Source organism: Abramis brama, assembly GCF_963993115.1.
Source record: "Abramis brama genome assembly, chromosome: 12".
Classification (NCBI taxonomy): Eukaryota; Metazoa; Chordata; class Actinopteri; order Cypriniformes; family Leuciscidae; genus Abramis; species Abramis brama.
In genome coordinates, this window is record NC_139974.1 from 25,250,815 (window position 1) to 25,265,800 (window position 14,986).

General features: G+C 37.9%; 1 protein-coding gene and 1 long non-coding RNA gene across 3 annotated transcripts; both read left to right on the forward strand.

The window, feature by feature from the left end:
- The first annotated feature begins 277 nt into the window (after positions 1-277).
- sh3bgrl3 (SH3 domain binding glutamate-rich protein like 3) lies at positions 278-5,459 on the forward strand. Its single transcript, XM_084131002.1, has 3 exons — positions 278-436; positions 2,011-2,178; positions 3,035-5,459. The coding sequence occupies exons 1-3, from the start codon at positions 392-394 to the stop codon at positions 3,098-3,100; spliced, it is 279 nt and encodes a 92-aa protein (XP_083987128.1). The 5' UTR covers positions 278-391; the 3' UTR covers positions 3,101-5,459.
- Positions 5,460-6,858: 1,399 nt separating this feature from the next.
- On the forward strand, positions 6,859-12,703 carry LOC311093529. 2 transcript variants are annotated; one of them, XR_014608433.1, is made up of 4 exons: positions 6,859-8,778; positions 8,935-12,069; positions 12,242-12,315; positions 12,566-12,703. It is a non-coding gene; the product is annotated as an uncharacterized lncRNA (long non-coding RNA). The 2 variants fall into 2 exon arrangements; XR_014608432.1 differs by having other exon boundaries at positions 6,859-12,069.
- Positions 12,704-14,986: the final 2,283 nt, after the last annotated feature.

A 14,986-nucleotide genomic window follows, 5' to 3' on the forward strand; every position in this document is an offset into this window, starting at 1 on the left:
CAGGGTTTGAGAACAGTATTATCTCTCATACACTCTAAAAAAAGGCTCAGACATTTTTTTCACAGTGATGACATTTTTGATTCCCTAAAGAACTAGTTAAAAGAAAAAAATAATAATCGTATTGTAAAAAACAAACAAACAAAAAAAAACATTTTAATAATATAAAGAAACATTATCCACTATAAAGAACCTTTTGTTCAATTGAAAGGTTACACATTATGTTCATGAGGAAGCCAAAATGAGACAGCATTTCCTTGTGTAGAATAAGGCGCTGTCTCTTTAAATGAGTGAATAGCGGGTGTCAGTGGTGAAACGGCGACTGTAGTGCAAGAGAACGGGAACTGATCGCCTCCAGAAACACAAAGGGACATTACGATTCAGCATCATCACTATGGGCATCAAACTGTATTACACCACCGTCACTGCATCAAGAGAGGTGAGAATAAACCTGTGACCATGTGGATTCAGAAAGTAAGCATTGTATCGGTAGAATGCAGAGTTAAATACATTTGAAATGGAGGATTAGGCTTCTAGACACACCCAACTGCTACGTTTACATACATCTAGCCACATTTAAAGGGTATTGCGACATAATAACGCTTATAAATGCCTTACTAAGACATTTTTGTTGCACTCAAACGTTTTAAGTGATTGCAAAACGTAGTTATTTGTAGATTACGGATGTGAAGCGATTGAGGAAAGATGTGCATTGCGAGCGGAAGTCATGTTGTCTGTCTGTGTTGAATGTAGTTGGTCTCGCACTAATGGTGTATGAAGTAGCAACTTGTTTTGCACGAGCGCCCATTAGATGTTGCTCATAAAAAACAAACAAACAAAAAACGTTCGCTTTAAATTGTTCACGTCATTACGGCAAATCCGATTGAAACGATGCATTGAGCTTCTGCAAGTTAGCCTACATTTCTGCTTCATTGAATGTGAATATAGAAATAATGCCAATGATTTACGGCTGATTTTGCTGCATTTTCATAATCGCGGGCCTTCAAATCACGTGAAAAGCAGAACATATTGATACTCTGTCATTTTTTTGCTTATTAAAGTTTTACAATCTATTAAATGAGCAGCACTTTTGAGAAATGTTATTAAAATGAATTAGTCTACATGGAGTGGGTCGCCCCTCATGGGTGCCACCATGTTGGGATCACATGACCTGCCATGTCATGCAAATTACTTGCTTATTACACATGCAAGATACTACTACTAATAAAAACAAAAATAATGACATGTTAGCACTTGCAGCCAGTGAGAGTGTTCTATACCAGTTGTAAATGGGGGTTCAGTGAAAGGATTGCTGGAAACATGTTTAATGTATGAGATATGCATTAAAGTCCCCTAATCAGCACTAATAGTATTTTTCCATTTTAATGTAGGTTCATGTTTAATTTTTAACTAGTGAACTGCCTAAGGTGTGGTTTCTGCAGATATGACCCAACTTCCTGAATACAGCCTCGTTACATAGTGTTTCATTATTAATAATCAACTCAGCATTTTGTAGTGAAACCACTGGCTGTTAAAAGCAAAGTACACTCTACACCTATTCATGCAATGTATGATTTGATTTGGTTGGTAAAAAGACCAGATTAGAAGAGTTTCTACTGTACCATTTTAATGCATTTCCTGAATTGGTGCAGTAAATTAACTTCCCCAATGTTCTCACATGATCATGTGACTTTTCAGGAAGTGTCATTCACTTCACAAGATGCATTCACATTTTTATCACTGTTAGACTTTTTATGTTTTAATGGGCTTGTAATTATTTTATTGAAGAGACACTTGCATTATATTAGACTGTGAATCTTGTATATATTTTGTAATTTGTTCTCTTAAAACATTCCTTGAACCTTGAGCTTTGAATAATTTGAATAATTCTAGTGGTGGCTTGAAAAATGCAAATTAGACAACAGCCTGGTTCAGTTATTTAACAAATAGGCCCAGGAAAGAGACTGTACAGTTATTTACTGCTTGACCTTGATAGTTCTCCTTGTTTCTCAGGTCAAGTCTCAGCAGGCGGAGGTTATGCGTATTCTGGACAGTAAGAGCATCAAGTATGAGTTAATTGACATCTCGGTGGGCGGTGCAGTTCGGGATGAGATGAGGAGTAAATCAGGCAACCCCACAGCAATCCCACCTCAGATATTCAATGAAGACCAGTACTGTGGGGTAAGGAGGACTGGCAACGGGGTGTTTTATGGTTTGAGTTTAGGACTTGAAAGGAATAGTTCCCTGAAAATAAAAATTCTGTCATAATTTCCTCACCCTCTTGTCAAACCCTCATGACTTTCTGCTGTGGAAATGAGGTGCGTCTTTGAACAATATTTTGGCCATTTTTCCCCATATTAAAATAAATGGGAAATGGAAACAGAAGTACCATTGTGTGACTAACTGACCAAAATTCAAGTCATTATTTACTGAAATTCTGCCAGCAAACACAAATTTGAATGTTTTTAGTGAATAGTGTCAGAATTAAAATTTTTAGATGAACTCTTCCTTTAATGTTGCCTTTCTAATGTAGTTTATTTAATAGTTTATTTGTCCACCCAAATTCTGTCATCATTTGCTCACCCTTATGTCATCATTTGCTCACCCTTATGTCGTTCCAAACCTGTATGACTTTCTTCCTCTGAACACAAAAGAAGATATTTTGAAGAATGTTGATAACCAAAAAGTTTTGGTTCGCATTGACTCCCTTCTTTTCTTTTCTTTATTTTTTAAAATCAGTGCAATGGAAGTCAATGGGAACTGAAACTATTTAGTTTTTATAAAGAGTTCTTTTAAAATATCTTCTTCTACAGAAGAAAGTCATACATGTTTGGAAACAACGTAAGAGTGAGTAAGTGATGATAGAATTTTCATTCTTGGGTGAACTATCCCTTTAAATATAATTCATTCATTTTATACAATATGTCTTATTGAGAATGAATGTGATTCAATAAATAAAATAAATAATTTTACTTAGATTAATTTAGTTCCAGAACTACATAGATACTCATACTGTGTGTGTTTCTCTTTCTTTCAGAACTACGAGATGTTTTCTGAGGCAGTGGAGGCAGATACAGTGGATCAGTTTCTGAAGATTGCATGAGAGCCAAACCTGGTAGCATCCATCATCCTCTTCTCTTCCCTGGTCCATGTCCACATTCCCAAAGGGAGGCCTGCCTGTTCCCCTCTGCTCCGCTGGCGGTGCCTGCCTTATATGTCTCAATGCCATGCCACATGCCAAAAACAATCAACAGAAAAGCACATATTCACTCTGATAATTTACCCTCAACCTGAGACACGGTCACTCATTTACACCTTTGTGCTTTTGTTTTGATTATCTTGTTTATTTCCCGTCTCGTGTCCTCTTTGGTTCCGACGCTTAAACGCCACTAATTTGTCTTAATCTTGTTTGGATCAGAGCGCTTGGATGTATAGTAATTAGGTCAACTAATCTGGGCTGCAACCCCATGTTTATTCCAGATTACACCAATTCACAGTCCAAGAAATACAAGAATCCCTTTGGGTCCAGTAATTGAATCACTTTGCCAATTTGCATAGATGGCCCATATATTCCCATCTATTGTACTGATAAATCATTTGGAAATGGTTAACTATTCGTAGGCTGAAATTTTATTGTGTTGGTACCTTAAAAACACGCCCTAATTTCCAACATGATGTGAACTGGCTTTATTGGATTCTATATTAAGCACACTGCTTTGGTTTAGCAAAGCCACATGTATGCTCTCAGATTTCCATTTAACATTCCCAAATTCAGGGATCGAAAAATTTTCCATTGCGTTAAACTGTGCCAATATATTTCTGTATGTGTTTTTCCATTTAAGCATATTCCTCTATCCTCTGACAACAGAACTTGAGCTGTGGGTACAAACATCGGTCCAGAGACTGAAATATCGAAGAATCCTAAAATCCACCGATTTACAGCAAAAGGATGAATCGCACGATAACATGTCTAGGTCATAAGAAATCCTATTTTGCATTAGGAATATGAAACGTTTTTTTTTTTTTTCACAGTTAAACTTATTTTATATAATGCATTTCTATAATGATAATTGTGCTAAATTGCTGTGAAAATGATGTCAAAATGGAAGAATAAGTAGGCTTCATGATGCAAATAATTAGCTCCTTTTGATTTTTTAGTGAAATATAACCCAGACACATTCTTGACAGATTCCTAAGATGCAACGATACTAGCAGAAAAAGGAATAATGAGAACAGTCTGCTTAACTCCAACACATTCCTGTTATACCGCAGAATTTCATCTCATTTTATACTGGTAATGCACTAAATGTTGGTGTTTCTGTGATCAGCAATGCAAACATTCCCAAAGCTTTTAATTAGCTCAGTACTTCAGCTGCAACCACGAAATTCATCATCTAGTAGCCGAATCAGTCCCTACGGCATAGTTCACATCTACATGCTCTTCCATCAAGTGTCTATCAAATGAGTTCATTGGAGGTTGTAGCATTGACATTTCCAGCAAGTTAGGCTCTAGCGTGTTATGTTGGTCATATTGGTACTTAATTTATACTGTATACTTGGCACAGTCTTACAATCTCGATGAGTCGTGGTCCCACATCTTACTAATTGATTTCATCTGGCATGCGTAATGTCTGCTGCTTCCAGTTAGTCTTATAAACCTATTTACAGTGTATGCCACTATTGTTCTTTGTGGGCAAGACAGAGGATGTGGGACCTGCTCGCACAGACAGCTGGCTCATAAGATGATTGTGAATCTTCCTCTGTCGTTATTGTTTGTAACGATTTCTTGTGGTCTCTTTGTGCTGTACTGCTTTGCTATTGGACCAACGCCCTTTTTGGCCAAAATAAAAGAATGATAATTAGGGAAAGAAATGTTGTTGTCTTCCAAGAAGATGGTGAAATTGTGATGTATGGGTCAAATAAAAAGTGCAAAAAAGGAAAAAAAAAACTTTTTTTAATATATTTTTTTCCCGTATTGCTGGCATTTTTACATTTATCTATTTGGCAGACATTTGTATCTAAAACTGCAGGAAAATAAGCAATTTTCATAATTAGCAACATTTTCATGGTAATCAAATTAACGTACAGTAGGTTAGATGAGTGTTAATTGTAATTTAGATTTAGTGTTTATGTCAGTCTTTTAGGAGATGCTATGTTATGTGAAGAGAACAGATTATGGAACAATCATCATTTTGGTTGTTTTAAATATACAGTGAATATACAGTTGGGATCAAAACAAACACTTTAAGGATTTCTAGGTCACTAATAGAAGGACATTGTAGGCATTGATCAGGTGAACTCTGTCAGATGTCCTTGCTTCCACTTGCTCTTTGAATCATTTTAAATCATGCATGATTATCATGAATGAAGAAATACCAGCATTGCTCAGTGTAGTGTATGTACCGTACCTGATAACTCATTAGAAAGACTGACATTAAAGAGTCTTATACTGCTGCACTCTACATGATTTGTTTGTACTTTTTGATATAATCTTTGAACCTGAGCCTGAAGGGAGGATATTGACACATGATCAGGGAGCTGTAGTTAATTATTCATCTCCACTATCAGCTCTGCACTCTCACTACATGAAGTCGCCTGAGAAGGCCTATAAGAATTATGTTAGATTCACATATTTGTGGATATTAAATGTAACTTTGTGATGTAAAATCTGTTACAAAATAAGAAAATGTCTTAAATTGAGCAAGGATTATATATATATATATATATATATGGTTCCTTTGTAGTTCCATAATCTGTCAACATGAAAGATGCAACGTCTAGTAAAACAGTTATCCAAAGCTATCTGGTTACTCAAAGCTACACTGCCTTTCTTCTGCTGTGTTGCTTCCTCCAGAAAATTAGATGTCAAAACGTAAACTCGAGAAATTTAGCCACATGTGGTTTAATTTCAACATGTAAAAAGTAATTTGTTGTTTGTTTTACCACTTACAATTTTAAGTCGAACTTTACAGGCCCTTTATTTTAACATGAGAATATTCATGTATTTCCAGCATGTTTTGATCCAAATAACTAACCTATATAGTTAAGTAGCCATTGTAATTTCCGAAATTTAGGTTGATAAGGGGGGTGTAGCTACATTAATCTGAATTTAAAATGAAAGCGGTGTCTGTCGCCCTCATGTGGTTCTGAAAGGAAACACAACCACTTTTCCACTTTCTTCATCCAATGGCCAGTGAGCAAATTGTATTAATGAGCCTAAAAGAGAGAGAGATAGATTATGGAATAGGACATTTTAAAGCTGAAATATGATCACATACGTCTGAAGATTGTCAGAAACATTACATTTTCAAATTGAATGTTTCTGACAATCTTCAGAAGTATTTGGCAAAACCCAAAAAAGTCTTCATGCTAGTTGTGAAGTAGGCCTAGGCCTATATGTTGGTTTCAAACACTAAATTTGTATTATTAATTATATCCTCCAAAGATTATATTTTTACTTTTAACCAGCTTTTTGCAGTCAAAATCACACAGGCTTTTTTTTTCTTTTTCTTTTTTTTATCACACAGGTGTCCTACTAGCCATGGCCGTAGCCAGCTATGAGGTCACTCACCTAGGTCTGGACCTCGGTATTTTCCCGAAGCGTATAAATGCTGTTAAGTAACTGAATAATATAGAATAACTCTACTTTAGTCCAGCAAGGATATTGTACAGCACACGATCTTCTCATCTGAGATGCCGCCCTTGCGGTCTGTCACCGCTCGTCAGTGTCAAACTAGCCTATTTGAGATGACCAATCAAATCAAAGTAGGCGGACTATGTTCACAGAAGCTGATGCTGAGCGTGAATTCGCGCGACGCACTTCAGTTAACGGTCATGAAGTGCGAGATGTAACGTTAAGTACCTAAACTAAACATTTAATTTTTGACAGCTGTTTTAGAATAGAAATGTTAAGCGACCGACAAAAATAATCAGGCAAACTAATCAAATTGTCTAATTTCGCCATTTTTAATTCAAAATAGGCTTATAATTTACGCAATGTATAGGCTAATGTAATAATTAGCAAGTTAACTGTGAATGTGAGGGGACAAAAACATTAACGAAGCCAATGTAATCAGATTAGGCATAAGATTAACAATGAATGTGTACTGTTAATTAATTTAATGAACGTAACGTTATTTACCGAGTGTTAGTAGCTTTCAGTAAATTAACTTGTATAAAAAAATATTAATTCAACATATAGGCTAAATATTAGTTGACCCTGTTTACTTTTACTGACGAAAATGAAATGACTAACAGTCAACGCATCTTTATGAAGGGAAGAGACAGGGCATGATAAGGAGACTGATAGAAAAGATGAGAGATGAAAGTGATGAGATGATGAGAGCAAGCATTGACAAATAATCTACTGCCCACTGATATGGTTTTGAAAGTTATTTAATATTCATATTTTTGGCCTTCAAACAGCTTGAAATATAGGCTACATATGTAGATAAGATAAATTAATTTACTCGGGAAAGCCCCCTAACTAACTTACATTTGGGACCTCTGTGATTTTAAAAATCTGCCAAGTGCCTATGGCCCTGGTCCTAGCAGAGCAAGCATAGGTGTATAGGTTTAAATGTGGCCTGATATTTTGGGGGCTACTGCACCAAAATGAAACATCTGTCTTTATGCATTCGTACTGAAAAAACATATATACTTATATATAACACATTTTTTAATCTTCTGGCTCAACTTACTGGGAAGCAGTATCCAACTGATTCTTTGATCTAACTCCGCCTCGGTTTGTGTGTGTGTGTGTTTTAAATGCTTTATTTGAACATTCAGTTTTTTTAATTATTAAGAATATCAAAAATATAAAGAATAGTGAAAGAAAACACTTCAACATCATAGCACAAAAAAACAAACAAACAACAGTTACAAAGTGAAATAAACAATGGGGAAAAGAAGAAAGAAAGAGGGCATTACTTAAAAAGAAATCTGAATGCATCACTTCACTTCAAAAGAACTTTATTAACCCCCGCAGAGCCGTGTCGAGCACTTTAATCATGAATAGATGCGCATTAATGGACTTCTAAAGTCAAAAAGCCAATCACTCCCATTATCAGGCTTGGAAGAGCCAGGATATTTTTTTTTAAATAACTCCGATTGTATTCGTCTGAAATAAGAATGTCATATACACCTAGGATGGCTTCAGGGTAAATCATGGGCTAATTTTCATTTTTGGGCAAACTATCCCTTTAACTGTGAAATTATTACATTATAAAATATATTAAAAATGTATAAAACACTTAGCCTAAGTGTTTTTAATCGTGATTAATCACAGAAAATGTGATTAATGTGATTAATCTAGTAAAAATATTTTAATCGATTCACAGCACTATAAATTATGTTTTCATGGCTTGAGCTGTGTACATCAAAAAAAGTATCTTAATTATTTACTCACAATATAAAAAAACCCACAACACCACACATTATAAAAAAAAAAATGGTGACTTTATTCCGTGACATGATAAATCTTTAGTTTAATGTAAAAAGTACCCCTAAATGAAGAACTGGTACAAAAAAGTGGAGGATGTTAAACCTCAAGATCAGGAAAGTCCAGTCAGTCTGAGTCACATTCGCTGAGACAGCTAGACTGTGCAGATATAACTATAATTATGTATTAATAGACCACATTTGCTGGAAATATATGCCATCAGAAATAAGATGGGGGAAGGAGGATTCGGCTCAGTCTTTGAGGGGACCCGTCATGAGGACAGCCTTCGGGTGGCTGTGAAATTCGCACCGAAGACGGAGAATGTGCCATACATCAGTCTTGTAAGTAGACTGTGTTCTCTGTGTCATCTCGTCTCAGTCACTGTCTTAGATTGATGTAAATGACAGAGTACAAATGTTTCAATAGAGCAACAGACTGGCCTAAATCCTTATTTGAGAAACTGCTTCCATCTAACCATCATAAAATCTTTCTTCTAGCCTGACCATCACAGAAAGATTCCTCTTGAGGTGTCCCTGACAGTCATGGCCAATCAAGGCCCCAGCTGTCGCCACATTATAGAGTTGCTGGACATGCAGGACAATCCAGAGCTGTACATAATGGTTAGAGCGTCCCTTACCCTGTGTGGACATGCACTGCTTTTGGCAGTATCATGGTGACCTTTTCAGTAAGGAGTTGGCAAGTCATTTCATGTGGCAGGTGACTGAAACCGTTGCCGTGTGCTGTTCCATCGGGGCATCAAGATGCCGAATATCCTAGTTAATATGGAGACCCTGGTCAAATCGATTTCAGGTGTGTGGACCTCCTGAAAAGCTCTTCCTACAACACCTACTCTGGCATGTATTATCTCTCAAATGTGTTGCATCATGACACACTAAGGCTCCAATCAGACAGAACGCGCTTTTTGCAGTGAAAAAAATTCTTTTAAACTTGCGGGTTACCCAGAGCTGTATGACTTAGGCCCAATCCCAATTCTATTTTATACCCCTTCGCCTACCCTTAACCCTTCGCCTACCCCTAACCCTTGCCCCTTGAAACAGAGTGTCAAGGCGTAGGGGTGAAAATATTCCCCTAAGAAATGGGACACCACTACTACACCGTTACATGTCATTATACATCGTCGCTAGCGCCTACGTCACAGGAGATGCGGCAATGTTTATCACAAACTTCCAAGATGCCGTCGTCAGCTGTAGTCTTGCGTGAGTTACAGCTATTTTTTGTATTTTTTTTCTGAAGTTTGCAGAAAACAACGGAGATGACGATATCTTCGATGCCTAAAGCTGCGTTCACACCAAACGCGAATAGAGCGTCTGGCGCGTGATTTCAATGTTAAGACGCGTTTACGCGCGTCTGGAGGTCTTGCGGCGCGAATGAGGCGTTTAGTGAGGCGCGGTGGACGCGAATTCGCCTCATTCGCGCGTCCACTTCGCTTCAAACTTTTGCTTTTTACACGCGTCATATTGTTAACGAACTTTAACGATTTTTTTGCAACCGTTTCTTTGAAGAACATGACCGTAAATATGAGCACAAGATTGAATGTGACAAAGAAAATGATTATTGGCAGTCATGTTGCCTCTGTAGCCGGTGTATGCAGGTACATTTCTCATAACCCTTCGTTTGAAGTGTGGTCCCGAAAAATCTTCGTTTCAAGGGCTATCTGGCCCTTCCCCTTACCCCTACCCCTCCAACCAAAAGAGAATTGAGACAGCCCTACCCCTTCACGTGCACACGCAAAACAGAGGGGAAGGGGAAAGTGAAGGGGTAAGGGGTAGAATTGGGATTGGCCCTTAATGAATCGCAACTACCACAATGTTAACAAAAGGCAGCAGGCCTGGAGGCAAGTTAGTATGGCAATAGAGATGTCAAGTAAGTTGCTTTCATTAATTTAAATTGCACTAACATTAACAGCAGTAGCAACAGTTCGTGGACTTCCAATTGTTAAGGCCTATAGACAGTCAGGATTGTACTGTTGAATCTCTTCTACTCCCTATGGTGTCGCAAGTTGAGGTAGGTGTTAAGTTTGCGGAGTCTAGGGTGATGTGGTTAGAGTAAAAATTGTGAGAATCCACAAAATGATTGCTGTGTTTAACCGTGTTTCAGTGTTTAACACTTGCATATGACATCATATTGGATGTATTGTGTCTTCAGATGGCAGATGGTGAATTAAGACACAGCTACCTGCTGCCAGGACACTTCACCAGCAGAGGAAGAGAAATAAGTGGCAAACTTCTCTCTCACAGCCAGCGCATCTCTGAAGGTGTGGTTGCTGCCAACCTGGGTGATACCCTGCATCCCAGCTGATGGCTCAGTGCATGGCTCAAGTTGTGCAAAATGCATGTTGCCTTCACCACGACTTCAGCAAGAGGTGCATCTGGTGGGAGGTCGAAAGATTCATGACGGAGTGCTTGGCCAAAGACTGATGAGGAAAGCATACCTCCATCACTGCTCTTACCATATGCTCCCACATCAATCATCCTGAAGCGATTTCTGGCATCCACCACAGCGAGGATCACAATGGAGAAGGAGCCTTTGTAGTTGTGGAACTGGGAGCCACTGTTTGCTGGGGCTTGGATTGTGACGCGTTTCCCGTCAATTGCTCCAACACAATTTGGAAAATTCCACAATTTCTGGAAGTCCTCCGCAATGGCCTTCCACTCCTCCGTTCCAGGAAGTGGCATGTATTCTCCATTCTTCTTGCCTCACACCCCTCTTTTACAATGCCTACCACGATAGAGAATCAAACCCTGTAGCTGAATGCAATTGTTCTGTACGAATCTCCAGTAGCTACAAAGCTGTAATATAAAAGGGAGTTACAGTGGGTAGTGCAAGAGCCTACACTTCATTTTCAGAATTTCCAGGTATCGGTTTATACATAGCACCAGCCCTGGGTAGACTAATAATTGCACATAATTGCAGCCTGACTTGAGGTCTAGGTGTGTCTATGCATAAATTCAGAGATAAATACTGTGCTTTTTACTTTTACTACATTTGTCTGATACTTTTAATTAGTTACTTTTCAGATTTTGAGTACTGATACAAAATATATTACTAAATATTAACTAATAAATTATGCTGTACTATCACAGGATTTACCCAGCAGGATTTAGACTAGTAATTAAAATGAACTAATGTTACATCTTTCCAACCAACAACATTACCTACCGTAAACAAATGCTCGGCAGTACCGATGGACTCCTGTAGTTGGTGGTCATTTTTGTGATGCTAGGCCTGACGATTGACAGCAGGTTGTCAAACTGGCCCCGACTCATCCTAAAATAAGCCTTGAACCAACCATCATCAAGTCGACGCTCCTGGATCAAGTGGTGGTACTCCCTGCGGTGTCTCCTCTTTCTGAGGGTCTCATGTACCCACACGGATCTCTGTTTCCCTGTCTTCTGCGTGTTTGGGCACCTCTCACCCTCGATCAAGGTCAGAGCAAGCGCCCTCTGCTTGTCAATGAAAACGCATTCTGTCTGATCGGGGCCTAAAGCTCTTTCAGATGAGTTTTTGTCATAAACTGCTGCTGTTTGCTATGATCACCAGCCTTTTCTCAGACAGCAGCAATATCAGTTTGATGGACGCTGATGTATGGTTCCAGCCAGGCTTCTCAGATGGTGAGGACTTCATTAGGACTTCAAAAGGACAATTGCAATTCTTAATCACACAAAGTTTTATAAAAGATGGCATTATGGATAATGCAGGAATCTTTCACAGTTTTACAGCTTAGAGAGCAGTGTGAAGTTGAAGGCAATACTAATCAGACATCTCTCCCATCTTTCTGCACAGAATTCTGCTGTTTTATTTGGGGTTGCCTGAAGAGTCTTCATCTGGAGGAGATGCTGTTCCATGAGTGGTTCAAGGTACTTAGTATAAGACAAGCCAACATTATTTTGAAGATATATTGGCATTTGGGTGTTTGTTTATTTTTTTTGGTTTGGTTTGATGCTCTAAATGTGGAGCTTTGAATCAGCTGAATCAGGTTCCTTGCTTTAGCATTCAATACCTGCTGCAGTGATCATATTAGTCAATCCTCATTCACTGCACAGATTTTTGTATCTTATGAAATGCAGTATGTTTGTCTAATTTCTACAATTTCAAATTCTGTTTCAGGTCCCCTGTAAAAGTCATGGAGAAGAGGGTCTGCCTTGCGTCTGGCGGGCCGACACGAGTGGCTCCTCCCTTCCCTTAGCCTTGGTTCCCTCTGGCGCCTTGGCTTGAGGTGGTAGTTTTAGCATCTTGAGGAACTACTCGCCTAGAAATGTGTATTTTAAATAGTTAGTTTAGCTTTAGTCAGTTAAGTTTGTCCCTCCATCCCTCCAGCCTTAGCGTATTGCTGGGCTGGCAGGCCTTTGGTTGCGTCTGGCGCCTTGGCTTGAGGTGGTAGTTGTAGCATCTTGTGGAACTACTTGCCTAAGGATGTGTAATGTAAATAGTTTTGTTTCATTTTTAATAATGGAGTCACCCAGAGCTCACTGTCAAGCCTCCAGAAATCCCTGTGAAGGCCACCCAAAAGGTTCCTAATGCTGCTGCTCCAGAAGAAGGTCAGAGATGTCATATAACAAGTCCCTGTCCCAACCTGGAGATTCCTGCTATGGTTCCACAGGTCAGCAGCTCCAGTTGCACAGCTTGCCAGAGGTTCCTGACATGACTGACCTGGTCACACTGATGCCATCATGTCCACCACAAAGGTTTCTCTCACGACGGCTGCCAAAGAAGTTCCAGCCAAGGCCTCGCCTCCCATTGTTCGCTGTCGCAGCCTCAGATGGTGTCCCAGAGCTCATCTCTCATCCTCCCTGGCCCATAGTTTCCTGCTAAAGCTGCTCTGATTCTTGTAGTTTCTGTCTTAACTGCTCTTGATCCTCTCTCCAAGTGTTTCTTGTTACTGTTGTGATTCCTCCATAAATATATTACACCTGTGTACCACATTAAAAATACAGTGTAAAAACATAAATACAAAATGTGTTGTTTTATTGGGAAAACATGATATTATATCTGGATCTGGAAATATTAAGCATATTATGCTTCAGTTCTAGAGAGGTAAAGACTCATTTTGGCAGTTGATATGTATCACTTTAAATGTTAAATTGAATAATAACCTCACCAGGTAAGTAACATCTTAAAGGGGAGTTACATCATGTGGCCCTCCATTTAGCTTTGAATGCAGAACTGAATTGTTTTTGAAACTATGTGTGAATTGTTGTTTGAATGTGAACTATGCCACTGTTAGAAATGTAATTGTTTACTACTGTAATTTAGTTTAGTGTTCCATTTGCTTGGGATCTTAGACATTGCATATTCATATTTAAATTTCTGATATAGCCAAGTCAGAAGTGTGAGAAATGAAAACATTTGTTAAAACGATGGCAAGCTAGAATATGAATACATAAATATTCTTAGCATAAATATGAAGATTTCATTTTAGCATTATCCATTATCCAAGCATGAAGACTAACCAATAACTCATTTCATTTTGTAGATGCATCGTTCGCAATAGCGAATATATCTTTAAAAGATCAACATCTATACTTGTCTTTCAAAACACAACAATGGTGTTCAGGGCTGCTGCTGGCCAAATGCGTGCCTTAAGCAGAAATGTATTGTTGTGAAATATATAATACAATTATATATATATATATATATATATATATATATATATATATATTATTTTTTTTATTTGCAATTGTAGCTCTACCGAACATAAAATACAAACTAAATCATATTAATCATATTATTAATTATATTAAATAAAAATTATTATTTTGGTAATCGGTTGATTATTTGGATAATCAAAAGTAATCAGATAATATTTTTTGTGGTAATAAAAATACACCTATTTTTGAACAAAACCCTTTTAAATGACTTAAAATACATATAATAACAATGAGGCAATTTAAATTAGTATAAATACATAATATAAATATTTGTAATAATATTAACTTGTGTATTACATATTATAACAAATACTGCAGAGGTCGCCATGGCGATTCAATGCAATGGCCTGGTGATTGTTGTGACACTTAACAGCATGATCAAATCCTTGTTTAATATTGGCCATACAACATTTAAAAATGTCCACTACTTTAATATTTGGCCACTTCTTTGTGGTAGAAATACTACAGCCACTGTATTTCTTGAACAAAAAGAAGTGGACATCAAAACATGCAAACTCAGAGCAAGGGGTTTACTGTACTGATGCATTCTCCTGTTTAGGCTTATAAATAATAGCACTGGTCTATATATTGATTTTTACATCGTGCCTTAGAAAACGTCTAATGCAGTTCGTGGACTCCCCTCCGTGGTCGTGACCATTGAAAAATAGGGTCGTGACTCGTGGAATGCGCCACTTCCGGTATTGCAATCCAGGATTTTTTTTTTTTTTTTTTTTTTTAATTAATCGAGTAATCGTGACAGACACACCTACAAATATTTAGTTACCATATGGTTCAAACCGCAATGGATAGCACATAACTGAAAGTACATGACATAAAATGCGTGGTAGTGACATCAAATCTCACCCATTACCCCCAATAG

Bases quoted from the DNA above. Each gene is read 5' to 3' on its own strand.
- sh3bgrl3 (XM_084131002.1), top strand. From the start codon at position 392: ATGGGCATCAAACTGTATTACACCACCGTCACTGCATCAAGAGAG. The intron at 437-2,010 runs GTGAGAATAAAC...CTTGTTTCTCAG, and splicing joins CCGTCACTGCATCAAGAGAG to GTCAAGTCTCAGCAGGCGGA. The intron at 2,179-3,034 runs GTAAGGAGGACT...TCTTTCTTTCAG, and splicing joins ATGAAGACCAGTACTGTGGG to AACTACGAGATGTTTTCTGA.